The sequence below is a fragment of the Diadema antillarum genome, unplaced genomic scaffold, assembly GCF_040938485.1.
Source record: "Diadema antillarum isolate AM-2024a unplaced genomic scaffold, OU_Dant_1.0 scf00000146, whole genome shotgun sequence".
NCBI lineage: Eukaryota > Metazoa > Echinodermata > Echinoidea > Diadematoida > Diadematidae > Diadema > Diadema antillarum.
The window spans coordinates 2,475,396-2,496,799 of record NW_027271035.1 but is presented as its reverse complement, the minus strand read 5'-3'; the positions used below and the strand labels follow the sequence as shown (position 1 = coordinate 2,496,799).

General features: G+C 39.5%; 2 protein-coding genes across 2 annotated transcripts; both read right to left on the bottom strand.

Annotated features, from left to right (window-relative positions):
* Window positions 1–7,249: 7,249 nt before the first annotated feature.
* On the bottom strand, window positions 7,250–8,389 carry LOC139721644 (neuromedin-U receptor 2-like). Its single transcript, XM_071632973.1, has one exon. The coding sequence runs from the start codon at window positions 8,387–8,389 to the stop codon at window positions 7,250–7,252; it is 1,140 nt and encodes a 379-aa protein (XP_071489074.1).
* Window positions 8,390–14,675: 6,286 nt separating this feature from the next.
* Window positions 14,676–15,818, bottom strand: LOC139721643 (thyrotropin-releasing hormone receptor-like). Its single transcript, XM_071632972.1, has one exon. It carries the CDS (start codon window positions 15,816–15,818, stop codon window positions 14,676–14,678), a length of 1,143 nt encoding a protein of 380 aa, XP_071489073.1.
* Window positions 15,819–21,404: the final 5,586 nt, after the last annotated feature.

The window sequence follows — 21,404 nt, the reverse complement described above, 5'->3', positions numbered from 1 at the left end:
ATATATATATATATATATATATGTATATATATATATATATACGTATGTATATTCCCAAGGTATACACAGTACTAGTATTTTACAGTAACTGCCACCACAAGCACATCGCGTACTACCTAATCTACACATGTGCCACCATCACACACACTTAACGCCACCTATGCAACTATGTACATCCATTAGCCATAGGTACCGCAAGGATTACTGCCTTGCCGTGAATATGGACAGTAATTATGAAAATAAGGAGAAAATGCCGAATAAAACAGACGTACGTAACGTGCAAATATGTTTACCGAGAATAGGAAGTTGTACGTGCTCCTAGTTCCAACAAATAAATGACGGTATGAAAAATTTGATCGAAAAACGGATTAAGTACCATTTTTAGACATCTCAAAGTAAGTCCGTTATCAGAGCAAAATAAAACCGTCGTGGTGATACCTCACTTGTTGAAGAAGGAGCATTCTATCTTGAGGTTATGGACAAAAACATCCCATAGTTTCCAATAATTTACTTCGTGTTTTTTTAAGCAGCCTTAATCGCAAACATTTCAAATTGACACAAATGGAGTTATTTCGTTTTGCGATCAAGCTCTTCATATTTCCACCCTCTTCATGATCCGGGGCTTATATTATTTTGTCAGTTCTTAAAATCACCAATCACGCGAGGAATTCCTGTTCCGTATTTAATTGGTGACAGCGCCATCTCACCTACCGTCACCACAACCACGCCTACAACCATCATTACCATCTACAGAACTCTGTTGACCACTTCCTGTCCGTGATCGTGATGCCCCGCTGTCTTCACATGTTCATGTTGGATGCAGCTGTTATCACGCACAATTGTTTGTTAAGCTGTTTGTCTATTTTTGCTGGCTCGCATGGAAACCAGTGATGCCCTTCTAAGTGACATTCACAGCTCGTGAAATGGGGAAGATTGCTCGCAACTCTAATTCAGTGAAATTTGGAGTCTATTTCTGTTACATGTGTAGATAGGCCTATTTAAACAGGAACCACGTTTAGAGAGCGCAGCTCGATTATCTGCGAGCCAGAATTCTTGTCTTATCACCAAAATATAAAGCATGCACTTACTGTCAGAGAGATAGACAGACAGATAGACAGACAGAGAGAGGTATTGAAATACAAGGTTGCAAATATCTTGACGAAATAGTAATTTCATTTACACTTACATAATATATGGACGAGATGATGATGATGTGACTGAATCCAAAGTCTTTCATTTATCTGCAAACAACGCCTTACTGAAATTCCTTTTGATTCGAAGTGTTTTAATGAATAGATATTAATAACTTGTCTTTTAAGATCTAGGTAAGCTACCAAGTTATCAATGAAAATAATTTATGCAATAATATTTTCCAATATATGAAAAATCGTTTTGAATTAGTGAATTGATGGTACCATCGCCTTGTTTAATGTGGTCAAAAAAACACAGCAAAACAAAACATGTCAACCTACCAAATTCCATGATTTTCTCCACTTCTCTGATCTGCATAAAATATTGTCTGTTTATCGCTTGGTCTCATCCCCATTAGAAACATATCAGAATACTATGATAGTTCATGCTAAGACATATACACAGTTTATACAGACATACGCGGTTTATCATATTCACCGAAATGACACAATGCCCCCCCCCCCCACACACACACACATTCACACACACTCACATTAATACAAATTCACATACAGTAGTACACAAGCTGTGTGCATATTCGTATACGCACAACGCAGGGGCGGGTTTTTCTTTTTATTTCTTTTGTTTGAACCCCCCCCCCCAAAAAAAAAAAAAGAAAAAAGAAAAAAGAAAAAAGAAAAAAGAGGGGGAACGCGCCCGGTGCGCCCCTTTCTGGATCCGCCACTGCAAATGATACTTACATATACACAAATGTTTGACTTGGATGCATACAATCCATACCAAATCCTTCCCCAAACAACTGCATATCTATCCACGCACTCACCTAGGCTATATGCGCAAATGTTTTTTTTTTTGTTTTGTTTATACACTGTAAAAACATCGGTGTTAGATTTAACACCACGGGTAATAAATCTAACACCGATCAAACTTCAATAAAGGACCACACCCACAGGTGTTGAAAATGCACTGTGATGGTGTTGAAAAGTGTTCACCTGACACTTCTTGGTGTTAATTTGACACTGTACCTGGTGTTATTTTGACACTGTACTGGTGTTAATTAAAAAATGACACCACATGGTGTTGATTTGATATTTGTTGGTGTTAATATCAATGGTTTAACACCCGTCCAGCTTCAATAAGATACCACACCAGCTGGTGTTACTTTGGTGTAAATTTAATTTCACATTTTTTCAAAAATCTAGTATTTCAATGTAGAATTCTTGATCGTCTTGTTTGAATTAAAAATCAACAAGAAGTGCAGTTACTAAGAAACTCTTCAAAAAACAGTTTAAAATTTGGAAATGACACCCGGAGGTGTTAATTCAACACCATAAATGAGCACCGAAAATTTAACACCAGCTCGGTGTTCACTATTTAACACCGGACTTTTTGCAGTGTATATATACTAAATTTTTCCCCCACAATAAGTATTATTACAAATTTTATATGCAATGGCAAATTACTCATACGCATTCTTTTCAGAGGACGCCATCAAAGTAAAACTCAAGTTCGCCTAAGATGGCGATCTCCTAAATTTCTCTGTAATAACTGATTTAATTGTTAATGTCAAATTGGTACATTTTAGTACATATTGTGTGATTTGTATACGCAATATCTAGTTATTGTTCTTGGCAGAATTCACTGTAATGCAATACTTAATCTGTGAAAAATTCAGAAATAGATAAATCAAATAAATCAAATCAAGGCTTGCTCCTTTTTTGTCAAACGCAGCTTGAACAATGACCTAAGGTTTCTCCGAGTCTCATGATCCATTCTTTTGTTATGCAAATCTACGGAAATGCACGTAAGGACATCTAATCTACATGCTGTAGTTATACGCTATTGATAAGACTAGCGAGAAAGATATGACTTGACTACGAAAATAACAATTTATTGAGGAGCTGGGGTCACTGGTTTCGTTTCCCCTCAACAATAAAGACAGCCAACTAGCTGTCAGAAAGTTGTCAGAATGATGGATTTCGCCTATGATTACACACAAACACACCCCGCCGATACGCAAAAGAAAATAAAATTCAATAAAAACACAAATGGGTCATTTAGAGTAGAAGTCTATATTGCTTTTCAAGTGGATTGACAGATAAAGATACGTATATGTATATATATATATATATATATATATATATATATATATATCCTGTGTATGTATTATTATATTTATATTTATATGTTTAAGTAAATAGATAATAGTATGTAGCTATTAACATTATTATAGATAAGATGAATTGCTTTTGTGATGATGTACATGCTTCTTTCTTTATTACACAGCATCTGCGCAAGCCATGCTGATATGTCGGGAATGAACAATATGTCACGTGATTTATACCTTTGTTTAGTTTGTGATGCATCGTCAGGTCTACAAATGGCATGATTAACATTGTAAAATGAGAGTCACTGTATTTTTTTATTTGTTGCAATTGGTTTGTTATACAGTGTAACGCCATATTACAACAGTGGAAAAAAGAGTGTGACATCCTAAATGCTCACTGAAAATAAAAGAGACTGCTGTCGTTTACTGTGATGTGGATCATATATATATATATTTATATATTATGTATATATCTATATCTATATCTATATTATGTATATATCTATATCTATATCTATATTATATAATATATATATATATATATATATATATATATATATATATAGATAGATAGATATATATTCAAACATGCATACTCCCCCCCCCAAAAAAAAAAATTAAAAAAAAATTCAGGACTAGTGATGGAGGCCTAGTGTTACAAAAGCCTTTAATTTATTATGTACAGCTAAGTGCAAATCAATCACCATCTTCAAATTACGCTGGATCATTCTGTTTGCCCGCTCCAGATATCATCGAGACGTTTATTTGATATGTAAAAAGGTATTTAACCTTTCCCGCCAAAGATGAGATCAATTTCAACGTCATTCCCAGCTTTCATTGTTTGCTATCATCGAGTCAGCACTATTGGCGCGGAAATTGCCAGCACTGCCAAAATGAACGGAAAGTCCAATGCAAGTGGAGTTACCATGACAAACGAATTTTTACTTTCACTTAGCTGTTAATTCGGTTGAAAAAAACACAGAATAAAAACAAATCAAAGCTGCAAAATGAAGAATGTAGATCATTTGGCTAGGCGTCTTTATATCCTTGACCCTATAAAGGGTACTGGAATTTTATTTTATTTAGAATTACGATACCAAAATTAAAAACCGCTAGTAATAACTGTCTTGACTCGTAGATAAGTAATTGATAGAATATCAATGGTCATAAAACAGCAATTATGATACTGGCGATAATGATGACAATAATAAAGATAACATTTTTATCATAATTGATATCATTATTCTCATTTCTTTTACTACACAATAGTAACGGATTCTCTCAGTACTTCTACTATCAATATGAATACTGTTCATATTTGATTTGATTTCGTATTTGATTTCACTTTGCTCATATGCATACATGTATGTATCTATATAATTAGGCCTATATCATATACATACATAATCACCATTAAATAAATGTCAAGCCACAGGGTGACATTTTGTTCAGCTTTTCTTTTAGTTATTTTTTTTTCTGAACACATTCGGATTGATGTTAAGGTATAATATCCTGACGAGTTACGTCACAATGCCAATGGTCCGATACTGTAAACGTGGAAATTTTCGCGGTACATTAATTTTCGCGGATTTCGCGCTACGCTCGGCTAGCGCGAATTCAAAAACGCGCGAATATATCTTCACAATTTTCTACGCACATTTTGAACGGGATGAATTGTGTGCGCTTCATCGATGATACTGCTACGTAGTACAATGTACAGGCATGTTTACGCTACTAGTACTGTGCGAAGAGACGATACCCTAGATTGCTGTGTACTGTAGCATGCATGTGTGCACCGCACGCATCGATGCTACAGTCCCCCGTGACTACGGTACTAGAGTCACAGCTGTACTACGTATTTGAGTGCTTGTACTCGCAGTCGAGCCGCTCGCTACGTCGCTTGTCGTACGCTGGCATAGCAAGCTATGTAGCAGAGGCTTTGGATGAAAGCAGTGAATGTGTACTACAGTAAAGTAACCTGCTGCGGAGCGCGAATTTAAGAACCCGCGAATACGTTTTCGAGCCGCTCAGCGCGAAAAATTAATCGCGCGAAAATATTGACGTTTACAGTACTCTACGGACTAAAAACAAGCCCGCAATAGGAATACCTTGAACATGCCCGTGCCAGTAGGCATTCATTACTGACTGCCTCTTCACAAGTTTACGCGAGGTGTTTGTCACGTGCATATATACAATCAATCGAAATTGATTTTGCATTACACATGGACTAGTTTTAAACTCATACCTTTGTGAATTCTCGTGTGCATTACTTTGACCGAGATCGATCGAGTGATAAAAGCGGAGAGCGAATACTAGTGTATGCCTTTCTTTATGCGTTTGTTTGTTTGATTTTATTTTCTTCAACATAATTTCATACGTAAATAAAATTTCTTTTCTGTGATATAACATGAAACGTTGTTAAAATATGAGTGCATATGAAATCAAATTTGTGCAGAGAGAGAAACATATATGTAGGCCCATTCTTACCGAGAGTCAAATGATAATTGTTTCGGATGTTACTGAACATCTTTTTGATATTTTTAAATTCATCTATTTTTTTTTCAGATTGCACGTACAGTTGTGAAGCGGATGAAGAAGTTTATTTAAGTTCATAAGAGGGAGCTCTAGACGCCATGTTCGAGCTGTTCTTCAAACAAATGCAAGTTGTCTCTATTTCTTGAACTTACCCACTAAATTTAGCATAGTGGGAGTATCTTTGATTTATATGAATGTCCTTTGATGATGATCGAGATAGCAAATCAACCTCAAAGATCGAAAAATCCAGTCGGCTTAATGGGTGGTGGTCGTAACGTTCTTTAAAGAGCAATGTTTTGATATCCAAAAAGTAACGATTCAAAATATAACGAATATATATATTTTTTTTTTTTTGGGGGGGGGGGGGGAAGAGGGGGAGGTGAAATCTGTTTTGCTCGATACTAGAAAGCCACGATATGTTAAGACCGATATCTAAAGATACAAAATACCACCAACAACATTCGACACTTCTTATCCCTCGATTTCAAGCACGCAAATCGAATTTCAGCTCTGTATCAACTGTATATTTATAAAGCGTGTACGCTAGTCCATTAGATTTATATACTCTTGAAAATTTCATTTGAATATCCTTTTTCATTGAATTTCATCGAAATTACACCCCCCCCCCCACACACACACACACACATACACACCGATCGTCAGATTCTTTAGTTATCTAGGGAACGGTGTATAGACTTGGGCGAAGCGGGAAAATGCATACGTCAATATTAGCAGGGCTTGGAGTAGCTGGCCCATGTACACACAGATCGAGGATGCGTGCGTCCAAAATACAATAAATGGTTTTACGTTTGCTCCACTCGTATCGTTTTCTATTTCTATGTGTCTAATCAATAAAATATGTAAGGGGGAGTCCTGAAACACTGATTTTAACACGGAGGAATGGATAACTAGTGATCCCCACCCCCCACACACGGACACATACTAGCAACAGGTACTTGTGGCAGACCCTGATGTACAATTCATTTCACTCACGTGACAGCCAAGACATATGTGACTCAACAAATTTTCTACTTCTTTATTTATTTCATTGTCCTTTTATCCTGCTGGACATTTGGAGAGCAGAACAATACTCATCTTGATACACTGCAACACGCATTGTGCCAAGAAACATTTTGAAGCGAAATTACATTCCACTAATAGAGTTATATCTAAATCAATTTGCAAGCGAAACGTCTGCAGTAGGGGACTATTAATATCAGTTGCTCTTCTTTTCTTCATTTTCAGTTGCTCTTCTTTTCTTCATTTTCAGTTTTCTCCTAATACTCTACCCTTATCTCTCACACACACGCACACACATACATGCACATATATGAAATACCAAGTTGTGACTGATATGTGTGTGTGTTTCAACAAAGCACTGACAGTACTTTTTCTAATGTCAAACATTCCGTTTAGATAATGATGCATGCGAAATTTTCATGTTCGTCATAAACGTCAATGTCTATCAATAGCGCTATCATCTGAGATTGTAGAAGGTGTTGTTGAAGATTTCTTGGCTATTGAATCGATTACATCTTTTGTTTCCTCCTGATGACGGGAAAATGTTTCAAATAGCGCCTGGCGATACTTAGCGTTGGTGGCGCCGTAAATATAGGCGTTGCTGGCAGAATTTATGTACATCAGTGTCTGGAAAACAGGCCAGTAGGCCGATACCTCGCTGTGTAATGAATAGTAAGCATCCGCTCCCAGCGTTCCCATGATCGCAAAAACAAGAGTTACCACATGGTATGGGGTGTGGAGCAGCAGGAACATCACGCCACTTACGACGAGCATGCGTGTTACGGTATTGCGATCTTTCGTGAAGCGACATCGATCGTTGTGTGACGATAGATCGGTCTTAATGCGATCTGTGAGACTTCTTACGATGTTCGTGTAGAGGACGGAGTTCAGGAACAAGGCAATGAAAAATGGAATCAGTTCCAGTGCGTTTCCAAGGACTAAGAAAAAGGGCCATGGAGTCCCACAAGTGCCAGAAAGCGTTGGAAAGTCGTCGTAACTGGGATCGTCTGGGTAGATCAGGCACGTGTATTGCATGATACAACGACCGGGGACCAGCACCCCTGCTAGGACAACACTGGCTGTCCAATTCAGAAAGACGATGCGACGCGTTCTCCTCCACGTAGTAATCTTGAGATGCCAGAACGGCTTGCAGATGGCGTAGTATCGTTCGATTGTCACGGCCGTGATGAGCAAAACGGACGCGTTGTAGGCGAGGTCTATGACAAAAGAGATCGTTGGACACCCTATAGGACCTTTAGGAGTGTGGTCGTTGGCCAATGGTGATACCTGAAAACGCCACAGTTTCTCGCCTACACCAACCGTCAGGTAGATCAAGTCCGCCACAGCGAGGTTGACAAGGTAAAAGTTTGTGATTGTCCGTATGGACGGGACACGAACCACGACGATAAGAAAGAGAATGTTACCGAAAAGGCCGACTGCCAGCACGCAAGGGAGCACGTAGGTTTTGATGACCACTTCAACTTCATTCGGAAGAAACTCCTCTTCATCAACTAGGGTCAGATTGCGTACCCCATCACAAACTTGTTCGTCGTTGTCGAAGAGTGTGTAATTCATGCTGGAAATCTGAATGATGACGTACGCTCCGTGGCAACTTGATTAAGATTCAGTCGATAGCAGTTTGTAATCTTATTGAATTTCGCTGGCACTTCTTGTCCAACCTTGAACAAATCCAACTCAGGGACATTTTCCTGATGAACTTTGTAATTTGCCTCAATTCTGTAAAATTGAATACTTGCCCTGGTTAAGTGTGATGCTGCATATACTTGTTTGTTGTTATCTTGTCTTCGTTTCCTGTTATTGTTATCTCATCCTGCTTAAAATAAAAACCAGATTGTTTCAAGCAGTCCTCGTAGCTCCCGCTCACGATGCAGAAGATTTTTTTTTTCTGCTGCCCTACCGAATATGATGATCCCAACTGTTCAATGGCTATACTATATCTAGTAGCTCATTGTTGCAAAGGAGTCAACCAAATCTCAATGTCTCTAAAAATTGTGGTGAGCTGTAGTGAACTGTAGATCCCTCGTCTACTTCAAATATCAAAAATCAATCTAGAATTCCTTGTTCGAATATGATGACAAAACAGCGGCTTGTTTAGTTGATCCGGGTCCACTTTCGTTACATCCTTCGTTTTGTCAAGTTGACGCACAGTATTTTTGAGCCGCTCTTGAAAGTTCGACTGAGCTATCGATCTGTGATGCAGATGTTGTTAAGACGCCACTACATCAGAACTTTGAAGTCAAGCAGTACTGTTAAGTGTGTAGATGTTTGAGCTTTTCAAAGAGAAACATTTCCCTCTTTTTAGCTCCAGACGAGACAGCTAAGGGCGGTAAAGCAGGTTATATCTGTACAATGTATATAGATTTGTCCCGTTTGTCAGTATAAATCTAATATTTTAGCACAAATATCATCGAGCATTATCCTCATTGCGAGAGACTTTCGATGGGGTACAATTTTCATTTACTACCTTGCCTTGGTGAAGTGTTTGCGCGACGATGACTCTACTTCCTGTCGTTGATTTAGGTCCTTATACTACTCTTTGTTGGCTCAGGGATCCTGAACAAAGGACGTGTCGCTTCAGCTCCACGAGTGACGAAACCTGTCCTCTTGACAGACAATCAAACTTTAATGTTCCACTGGCTCAACTGTCGATCAAACTCTAATGTTCTGTTGAGTGTTCAGCAAACAAGCGCATACTTCACTTTTTTAATGAGCCGGAAAAACGGAGTGAATAATGTATACTTATACACACACATGGGCGTTCCATCGCAACGTAGCAAAATCTGACACTTTTCTGGTTCTGATTCTACCGTGATCACGATCTGCCTAAACTGTCACACCACTTCGAAATGGATGTTTAAATAAGCTGTCGTTCCCAGCTGCTGAGACGTTATGAACGTGGACCGATCGGCTCAGGTCTGCTCGGGATTTTGCGAGTTAATTGGATTGCATCATCTGACATGCCCGGTAAGCTATTTGCTGCGGACTGGTCTTCCTGGGCAAAGCGATCGGACAATGCGATCGGTTCATTATTAATATTGGACGGGTGCGCAAACAATACGCTCGCGTGACCAAGAATAGAGCATTGATCATCATGTTGGGAATGTACACAAATTTTGCTTCGCCAAGCTCAACGGACTGACGCCATACCAGCAGTGGCGGATCCAGAGGAGGGCTCAACGGGCGCGCGCACCTCTTCATTTTTGGCTAAAACAAAAGAAATAAAAAGAAAAAAGGGAGGGGGTGCGTGCGCCCCCTTTAATTTTGCAAAGGCGCCTCCCCTTAACAGAATTTCTGGATACACCCCTGATGACGGCATGAAATTCTCCGTTGAAGGAGTGTAATTTTTATGTGTATTTGATCGGGATGGGGCAGCGATGATTTGCACAATGCGTTAAAGGGGTAGGGTGGGGAAATGGAGGAGAGGGGAAAGGAGCAAGAACGGAGCGAATCAATAATTCACAGTGAAATGAACTTTGCTATCATCTATAATCCTGCGGTGCATGGCCACCCTTTCCTCTGAGCTATATGAAATCTGTTGCCAGCGTTTTTTTCCCCCTAGAGTGTATTATTTTGCGCATGTGTGACATAGGCGTTGATGGGTATGATGAGATATTAAGCATGCACATACAATGCACTGACAAAACACTGAAGATATTTCTCATAGCGGCGGCCTATATTTGACATTGTGATTCACGAAAAAAAAACTATTGTTCCTCAAGAAATCCAGTTTGTCTGAATGTCATTTATATATTTCCACATTCAATATGACACAAACATAATAAAACACACACACACACACACACACACATACATATACATATACACATACACATACACATACACATACACACACACACACACACACACACACACACACACATACACATACACGTACACATACACAAACAAACGAGAGAAAACTCAGAAATATGGATAAAATAGCACATGACCATTTCGCGCTCATCAATTTCGTCCTGAATACGGTGGAGTGGGTGACGGGCAACGTCCTGAATATGGGAGAGTGGGGGGACTTGTAAAGGAGGAGGGGGGGGGGGGGTATCTTGCTTGCCCGATGGATGAATTGATGAATTTATCCTTGGGTCATATCCAGTGCTTTTATGAAATCCTATAGTGGACTGTCCAATACAAAACTACCCAAGATCCCTTTGATATGCACGGACTCTTACTTGTAAACGTCTGGTCGAGTAAAACCTAACACTAACCCTTATATTGCATACAAGTATCTTTCTGCTGTATTTAAAGTACAGATCCACTCCATGTTTAATTCGACTTTGAAATACATGCATATTATAAAACCTATCAAACAAGAAGAAGGAGTTTCACAACAATCGGATTCATTATTTTAGTATTTTTGTGTCACAAAATGTTAAAGGTTCGCCTGACTATCTGAAGATAATGCTTCCAGTTATAATAATTAATCAGACGATTAGAGATAGTCATTCAGTTTATTCTTGACTTATTAAAAAAAGAATTAAAGTGCTTCTTAAAAACAGGGTTGCATGGCACTTTAATAGGGCGTTGTCTGCCTCACTCAGGCTGTCACTCCCGAGTTTGTTCTAATGAGCGTTAAAGTCCTCTCAGACTATTTACAATAGCTTACTCCTACCTCGAACTTGAGTTGACATGTATCAATCAGTAAGTGAGAAGCTTTACAGGAACAGCCCTTGATCAAAGCCAAAAGCAAAAACAAAAACAAAACAAAACAAAAACGGGGCTTACCTAAAACTTTAGTTCGTTTACAATGAAACGGCTGCAAGCAACATACCAAACTTCTGTTTTAGCAAATTATTATAATTGTGCATATTATTTTTCTAAAGTTGTCGGTGTGAACAGATGATACAGGTTCTTGGTATAGAAATGAAACTTCAACATAAAATGTCGCTTTCTTATTTCATTGATATGAGCCTTGTGAAATAACCCTCTTCACATTGTTAATGTACATGCCATTTTTAATTCTCCTTTAACTCTAAATGTTTCCTCGTCGCGAATATTTCCGTTCAATTATTCTCACTTGAGAATTAGACGTGTCCTCCGGTCACCATAAAACATAATGACAAATATCTCATCTTTTTACCTCTTATATTCAATTCAGTGTTTGTTCATGTGTCACGCTCTGTGACAGACTCATTTGTAAGCAACAAAGTGCCACATTCACTTTGGATCCCGCGCAATATTTGTTATTAATCTTCCAGAGCTTCAAGACAAAAGTCAAGTGGCATACTTTCATCAGAGAGACTTACCTCGAGCTTAAGGCATTTTCGTGATAAGAATAGTATATACCACGTCAATGTTCAGGTTTCAGAGTTGAAGGAACTTTTAGCGTCGTGCCCTGATGGAATAACATGCTTTCTTCTCTCAGTGACTAGGGTTTGGTGCATGTGGCGTTGCTCATGAGCGACAATTTCTCATTAACTGGTGGTTATTAATTACAAAGCCGTATGGTTGAATGTTTGTGTCAATGTTGATTTTTTAAAGATTGTCGAGAGAGGAGCTGCAGTAAGTAATTATTTGTGTAGCTAATCCAAGTTTGAGTTGTGGTCAAATGGAAGGGCCTACCCCTACCTCGTCGTTTATATTACATTTGTTGCCGTAGATTAATGAAACGTCAACGAAATGATACGAAACAAATATTTGAAGTCCTTTTGTCACAATCTTATACATGTGCTTCCTGGGATGATCCCATGAGATATAGTGCATCGACTAAGTATGACCAGGCATGCTTGTTTAAAATGGGCTAATATGAGCTTTGTTCAAACAATTGAGACACAACATTGAACGGACATTGTCCAAACTTGGTTCCCTATCTCAGGGAAGAATTGACGTCACTGCTAACTTTAATGGTGACTGAAATACATATACAATGTCGACCGGTTATGACCCATTTCCCAACTTCTTAACTCAGTCACTCCCTTATAGAGTAATGTTCTACCTACCTCAAAGCGGCATTGACATTGTGTGCAAGCATGTTACCATTGGTATAAACGAAGTTTAACAACTCTGCCTCAATCTTAGTCAATCTAATTCAATACAATTCAAATGAATTTATTAGGAATTTTCTGCATTGAATATATTACAAATGAAGTGCAGTCATTTCTTTTTATTTTCAAGACAATAAAGCATACAGTGTGTGCATCCCAACATAATTGAGATATACGTGTACAGATTGAAGAAAAGAATAAGAAAACATGTCAATTGGGGACCACTCGGGATGTAGTGAATCAAGGTTAATGATATTACTGAATTATAGCGCATGTGTTGGGATTGTGAATGCAGAAGACTGTCGTCAAATTAGCTTATTATAGCTTGAAGATAAGACAGCCTGCTGAAATAATAGTCGCGGGCTGAAATAAGGATAAGTGCATATTTTGTATCTTTATCTCCGCTCCCTGCGTCTGTAGCGGTTGAAGATTTTTCGGCAAAAGATGCCACGTCTCAAGGGGGGGGGGGGGGGGATGGTAAATACACCTTTCAGAATGAAGATTTCTATACCATGAATAATGGACCTGACACAGCTCTGTAGGGCCATTGAACGATCCAGCTTTTAAACCTCCATACCATGACCATGATTACAGTGACAGAGTCTAATGCACTATCTCCACTCCCTGCGTCTGTAGCGGTTGAAGATTTTTCGGCAAAAGATGCCACGTCTCAAGGGGGGGGGGGGGGGGGTGGTAAATACACCTTTCAGAATGAAGATTTCTATACCATGAATAATGGACCTGACACAGCTCTATCAGTCTATATGGCCATTGAACGATCCAGCATTTAAACCTCCATACCATGACCATGATTATAGTGACAGAGTCTGATGCACTAACGCAATATCATCCTTCACACATCACTTGACTATGTCATAGGTATTTCGACAGCAAATAGAATTTGGCTTCACTCCCGAGACAAGGATTATAGTTTCGATATGAGACATTTATAGAGATATCTTAAGATCCTTCTCTCTTATACAATGACACTATTTGAGATAATGGGGGAAACTGTAGAGATGAAACTTCATTCAGGACAATAATTTTTCTCTGAAAACACAGAATTCTCTTATCCTATTACATTGCAATGCGAGAGTGATGATAGATTTACGAATAGCACTAGACTTACAATAAAGCTGTGGTAAAGAGTTCCACAATCAGTAAATATTTTTTGCATATTCTCCTATCTCTGAACATGAACAGAAGATAAAACTTCTGATGTTACTTCATTTCGTTTTGACAAACGAGCTTTCTGCTGTCTCAGTCATTTCTGAGAGCATTAGACATGAGTGTCTCTTCAATTTACTTTATGTCTATTCATGTTCAAAGCAAAAATATTTGGACGGCGCGCAAAATCCACAAAATATCGGCGGCGTTCATGTTTAGATTTTCGAGAAAGCATTTCGAGCACGCGTCTACATTTTTTTTAAATTGTTCTTCATTCCACATCTTGGTCGGTGGTACTGTTTGCAGTTCGCAATAAGAGAGCTCTTGATATGGAATCGGCAATATTCATTTGTCAGGCCCTGTTATTTGCTCATAATGTAGAGAAAACCACTTGTAACGATCCGCACTTATAGCCATGTCTCATGTCAAGCCACTGTGTGTACCATGGTGTACAGCACTCACTCGTATTTAGCAACTGAGAATTAAAGGTGTAGGGCTGACTCGACATCTTTCAGGTTATCTGTCATAGTGGAGTTTTCCATGACATCTGATGAAATTTCCGCTTTAATCATCATCTCCCTGTGGAAACCCATGAAATTTAGAGAAAATTGAAATCAGTTCTGATTAACGATCGATTTAAAAATGTTTGCATGTCACATCATTCTCCGTTATGTTCAATCTGCGTCATAAACAATTTCGTTTATGGTTTGTGTTGACGATTTCATCGTGATGGAGTTGACAGTGTCCTCCCGTCTTGCGCGTTTGCGATAGAATGTTTTCTTCAGCGCCCGACGGTAACGGGCATTGGTGGCGCCGTAAATGTAGGGATTGTTTGCAGAATTTATGTACATGAGAGTCTGAAAGATGGGGAAATAAGGATTGACTTTGTCGCTGAAAGCGAAGTAAGTATCGTCACCGATCATCCCAGCAACCACGAGGGCGAGCGTTACCACGTGGTATGGGGAGTACAGGAGGAAAAATAGAACACCTGTGATGACGAGCATTCGTGTCACGGCGTTTCGCTCCTTGGTGTAGCGATAGCGATCTGTGTGGAGGGCCGCTTCGGTCTTGATGCGAGCCGTTAGGCTCCGGATGATGAGTGCGTAGAGGATCGAGTTGACGATCAGGGCGAGGAAAAACGGAATCAACTGGAGCGCATTAGCGATATCCACCCACGTGCGCGAAACGGCTTGACATAGGCCATACAAAGACGGAAAATCTTCGTAGGCAGGCTCGTCGGGGTATACTAGGCAGTAAAAGATCATATCGAAGTGTCCTGGAATGAGCAAAGCCGCGAACACACAGCTTAGGAGCCAGGTAGCGAAAACAATTCTCCTTGTTCTACCCCAGGTTGCGATCCGTCGATGCCAAAACGGCTTGCAAATGGCATAATACCGCTCGATCGTCACCGCAGTAATAAGCAGGACTGAGGCGTTGTATGCGAAGTCGACGACGAAGGAGATCGTTGAACACCCAACAGAGCCTTTAGGCGTATGATCGTTTCCCAGCGGCGATGAGTGAAAACGCCAGAGCTTCTCGCCTACACCGACTGTCAGGTAGATCAAGTCCGCCACAGCGAGGTTGACAAGGTAAAAGTTTGTGATTGTCCGTATAGACGGGACACGAACCACGACGATAAGAAAGAGAATGTTACCGAAAAGGCCGACGGCCAGCACGCAAGGGAGCACGTAGGCTTTGATGACCACTTCCACCTCATCCGGAAGGAGACCTTCGGCTTCCTCTTTCGATAGATTCACCATCATGTGTCCGTCTGCCAAACAGAGTTCATCGAGCTCTTGTGCCGTGGAGTACTCCATGATGGTAACTGATGAGGAGAAACGCCGTTTTTACGTCAACTATCAAAACAATGCAAGAAACCTTAGTCAAAGAGCTTTTTAATTAGGTCTGTCTTTACCCCTTCAAAAATACAAAGAGCAGCCTATTACTGTAATCTGTGGAAATCTCCTGACGTAACACACACGCTTCAAGAAGCTCGAGTAAAAATGCAGATTGATGGAAAGTATGAAACAGAGCTCAGTCATGGACGCACAATTCATTTTCTCCAAAAACTCATTCTTCATCTAGTTCAGCTGGGTGGTACACTATCTACATAAACATTCAGCAAGTAAGGCAGTACGCGATGCTGGCGTCATAGTTCTTACGTCCAATTACTGCACATCTCAGTCTGATTCGTTGTGTAGTTGATTTTGACCGCCAAAAGTTTTGACCGCCAAAAGTGATTCGATCCTATGCCGGAGCAGCGAGACCGTTGGGGGTAGCGACGTTCTGCTCACGAATACGCAGCCAAGTGGGGGTATTTTGAGCTGGACTTGAGATTAAAGAAGTCGCTCTGACAGCGGTTGACATCGATTTAGGATGACGTCACGGTGAGGGAAGCTATTGATGCAGCGAAGACCCGTCACCGCATTTCAGCAAGTTTGACAATGTCACCTCGTGGCGCGATGAATAGCAAACAGAGAAATCGGTTAATTGAGAAACGGAAACTACTGAAACATTCAACTCGGAGAGATTTAACAATAATTTCCTGTTATACTGTCTGATCATGTAGGTCGATGTACCAGCCTCTCTTGAACTGGCCTATTTATACATTCGCCGAACACACTCGCGCAAGTAAATTGCACCAATTTACACAATTGCTCGCACACGCGCACGCGCGAACACACAGAAAGTCCTCTACAATATTCTCTCGGTGTTTTTTTTTAATAATTTTTTAAAAGGAAAAACAAGAAACTTATATTGGCGGGAACGCGACTACACGCGACAAAATTAACACCCATGCTTCTAGCAAAGTGAATTGATCGAAGACTGGACACAAGCGGAAACGACACTTTATATGAAGTCAATTAGAGAGAAGAAATATAATCTGACAAGGAGGAACTCTGCTTAGGTACATTGTTGATTGCTAAATGGCGACTGCATGTCAAACTTCTTCTGCCCCCATACTCGCAAAACGATAGCCACACAGGTTTGATGTTCTCAGTAAAAGCAGCATATAGTCTGTTTAAAAGTAAGTTGTCTCTACTCGTCATTACATATATATCAATACGGTGAAACTAAACATAGGGGAGAAAACCTGATTGATATGCCACTAAGTTTATTCAAATGCATTGAAATGCATCGATTTAGTGGTAGTGCTGATACTGAGAAAATTCTGCTAAGCGAAGATCATTTTGTCTATACTAATATAGCAACATTATGAATATACCTATGTATGTGTGTATTTAATATATGGTATATGAAATAGTATTAGTTTGCTTCTATTCAAGTTTATCAGTCTTTTTGATGAAACATATAATATGGTTTAATCTCTGCAACGTTTCAAAAGATCAAAGTAGAGCAAGTTCTGAGTGATGGAAGTTTTCTTCTCTCTCCCCCCCCCCCCCCCCCCTCTCTCTCTCTCTCTCCCACTGTATCGGGAAAACGGAGGTGTGTTATTACTATGCACATATCTTGCCTGATGAAGGCAAAGCTATCAGTTACATACATTAAAGGATATGTTTACCTACGGTTTTTACTCAGCATTTAAGTAATATGACCTTTTAGAAGAGGTTGAACGAACCTTAGCGCTTGAAATGAAAAGCAGAGTTTGGACACAATGGCGGTGACTTGTGCTAATCAATCCACAGGACGTATGGTTAGATATTTTCTTCATGATAAATAGAAACTGATACTTATGATAAAAGGTCTATCCTGCAAGAGGTGGTAATATAGGATTACACCACCTTTTCAAATTAGTGTAAAAAGCCTGGATGAAAATATCAACCGCTGATTACAGTAACAGTGTATCATTACATTTACCGGGCTATTAGCCTGTGATCTGCCATTCATTTTGATTTCATTTAAGTATACTTCGTCTAATTTTATTTACTTGTCAAAATAGTCTGTTTTCTCATTTCTTCCTGTGCCTCTAAGATCGCTGTACCTTTTTGAACTCCCTCTGCTTCCTCTCTCAAATCCATTATCATGGTCGTTTTATGCGCATGCCCTACTGGATAGAACACGGTGTTTCACAGTGTGATGAACACAGCGTTTCACAGTGTGATGAACACAGTGTGAACAAAGTGTTAACACAGTATGAACACATCGTGAACACGTACACTGTGACATCTCCTCACATTGTTAAATTCGAGGTTCTTGACAGTGTGAACACAATGTGAGTCGTTAATTCACAGTGTGAAACAAAGCATTAGTATGTGAACACTGTGAAAACCACACCACAATGTGAAATCATATTCACACTGTTGATTTCGAGCATTTTCACATAGTCGACTATTATGAACACACTGTGAACTCAATGTGGGACACTGTGTTCTTTCCGCATGTTTCTATCATACTAATAAGTATTATGACGGAGGGAGCGAAGACCTATTCTACATTATATACTGATGATAGTCATTTTTCTCTCTCAAGCAATTTCGCATTTGTTCATGAAATTACTATCTGCTTGTTAAGAAAGTGTGCGATTGCAATAAATGAAAATGAATATTTCAAGAAGCATGATAATGATAAAGACTGTGATAATAGGTTTCAGATAACTACAAAGACAACGTGATCAGGATGGCAGTGGTTCTAAACGATAAAGGCGCACTCTTCCTTTACGTACTATGTACCCCATACCTTTCTCTGGATGTTTGTATATGGTGTGTGAAGTAAAATGGGGCACACGTCATATTTGAGAGAAAAGGCGAGAGTTAGGGCTGTTAAGTTATTCCTCCACAAGCGCTTAGGGTGCTATGACTATTTTCTATTTGCTCTTTCATGAAGCTCCGTTGTCTATACGGCTCCGTTCCTAACACGGCCGCAGCGGTTGCATAACAGGTTATGTACAGTACATGTATTACTTTTCTACTTACCAAGCTTTCAGGCTGGACTCTTTCCAGATTGAGTAATTTCTTAGCGTTTGAATCGAAGCCGGTTGAGTAAAGAAAATGCAGCTGATATTTGTGATTCTTTTTATTTAACCCTGATTTCTCTCTCTTTATTTGTCTGTATTTTTTTGTGTCTGCATGTTTTCGTGTGTCTGTGTTATTGAGACGGGCCTTAGTATTGTTCGCAACCATATATTCTCTTCGTTTCCCCAGTCCCCCTGAACAAACCGTCATAGCTTTTAATTACCCGTCGCCATGATTTATAACAAGCAGAGCAAATATTATCAGAATCCAACATGGCCGAGGATTTGTGACGCATGTTTGTTTTGCCCGAGATTATACAACAATATTCTGTTGCTCCATGAATATCTTGCCTTTGTTCAGCTTAAATCGGAATAGTTGTGCAGTCCTGATTTGAATAATTTTATCTTTCTCATCATCACCTGTATAGTTTTGTCCTATTGACACAGTAATGAACAATTTTCGAAGTGATTCGTTTTTCCTTTTTTTTCAATGGTAACTCTAGTGGCTATTCATGCACATGTTTGTTTGTTTGTTTGTTTTTGGTAAAACATTATAGCCTTTATAAGGACAAAATAAGCAATTTCGTAGCAACATACATGCACGTTTTGACAATGCATATAAAGGAAAATGATCCTTTGGCGAATATTTTGGTGTCTGTGTGGATATAACGATTCCCTCGTAGGCCCTTTTAATGGTGCATCTCTGCGTTCAATTAGTTGATTGATTTTGCGATGGATTGACGCTCATGTTGGAAATCTCCTTCGTAATATAAAGGGGACGAGCAGACCTCGTGTCTGTTTGTGGAATTATTCATGTTAGAGCAAAGGATGCGTGAAAAGATGTGGTCTATTAGGACACCACTGACTTATTTGATAGTCCTTCACACATCTGGATATTCCGGGCACGTTCCACAAACTTGGAGTATTTGTGCTCACACTGACCTTTCCTATCCTTGCACACGGCACGTAGCAATCATGTCAATGTCAAATTGTCGATCACGCTCTCCATCGGTCGCCGATGAATGTTGGCGCCATTTCTTGTGACGTCACGTACAGTGATTTCGACGTGACAGAACAAAGATGCCTCTACACAATAGCAGGACGATGGAAACAGACACTGCATCAAACACTAATACATGTACCGTATACATCAGATACATTGTATGTGAATAGTCATGAAAGTTTATATGATATTCTTATATAACAGACATTCCGGATTGAAAGGAACGTTCACATTGTTCGCTCTCTCACTTAAGGCTATTGAGTTCCTCACGCACACACCATGGTTAAGACAGCCAAGTTATCTTACAAGCCGACTAATTGTCGTCTTGAGGGAGGAGGGGGTCTCGGGGCTCAGATTGTTGAGTTCTTTCGGGTATGCCATCAAACGGAGCACAGAGTGTTAGAAGCCATAGGGAATCAGATTATTGTGAAAAGCCACAAGACTTGGCAAAAGTAGAAAGTCTTCAGGTGAGATCGGTACCCCATACGGGTTAAAATCATTCCGAAGGTTCTTCCGAAGGTTCACGATTCCGAAGGTTCACGATTCCAAAGAATTATAATTTAGGAAATGACATAAGGTTCGAATGATATCCCGAAGGTCCGTTAAAAACGGAAATGAAGTAGGGTTCTTTACTATACGGAGGTTCGCTAAACCGAAAATGAAAAGAGGTTCTCTATTCCGGAAGTTCCTTAACTCAAAGAGAGCTGAATTTCAACTTTAAAAAACGCAAAAGCTCCCTCGTCATGGTCGCTACATGAGGGTATCCCCCTCCCAAACCCTTGCACCGCTCGGTCGCTGCGCTTGCATATTACATTTTCAAATACATTGATCGGTAAATAAAAAAAAAATCATAAAACAATAACTCTATTTTGTTTGACGCCTTTTCTTGCAACATGAATACATTCAAGATTTAAGATTCAAGATTCAAGTACATGTACATTATAACCGAAGTATACCCCATCCCAGACATCCTCCCTTGTGCGTTTCCTCGAATATTGAACATATTGTTCTTGCACCACATGAACACATTACTGCGTATACGGCCATGAACTCGAGTAGCGTCTCTCGCACTCCATCACATTCATTACCAGGAAGTGATCAACTTGAAAGGGGGTGAATGACATCTTCAGTAGCACAAATCCAAGGATAATGCTGAACGTGGTATAGATAATAGGTTATATCAATTCAGTAGACACGAAGATGGTCAGAGGCTTTTCTTCATAGCTGATATTACGTCAAAACAAACGACATGTATTAAAGGGGCATATTTGTCTATCATAAGGATCTACTTCTTTGAACCCCACTCCCCGATTAGGAAAACAATCTTAATTACATACGGGACTGTAGTGGAATATATAGAATAAATAAAAGATAAGGAAATATTAGATTTTTTCTAACATACTGACAAAACAATATAGAATTGCCTTCATTAGGCGTGAAGGATGTAGTCACTCTGAACACGTATCAGTAATAATTCAAAGGAATGTG

What these genes read in the sequence shown, in the direction of transcription:
- LOC139721643 (XM_071632972.1), bottom strand. Translation starts at nt 15,818, where the DNA reads ATGGAGTACTCCACGGCACAAGAGCTCGATGAACTCTGTTTGGCAGAC.
- LOC139721644 (XM_071632973.1), bottom strand. Translation starts at nt 8,389, where the DNA reads ATGAATTACACACTCTTCGACAACGACGAACAAGTTTGTGATGGGGTA.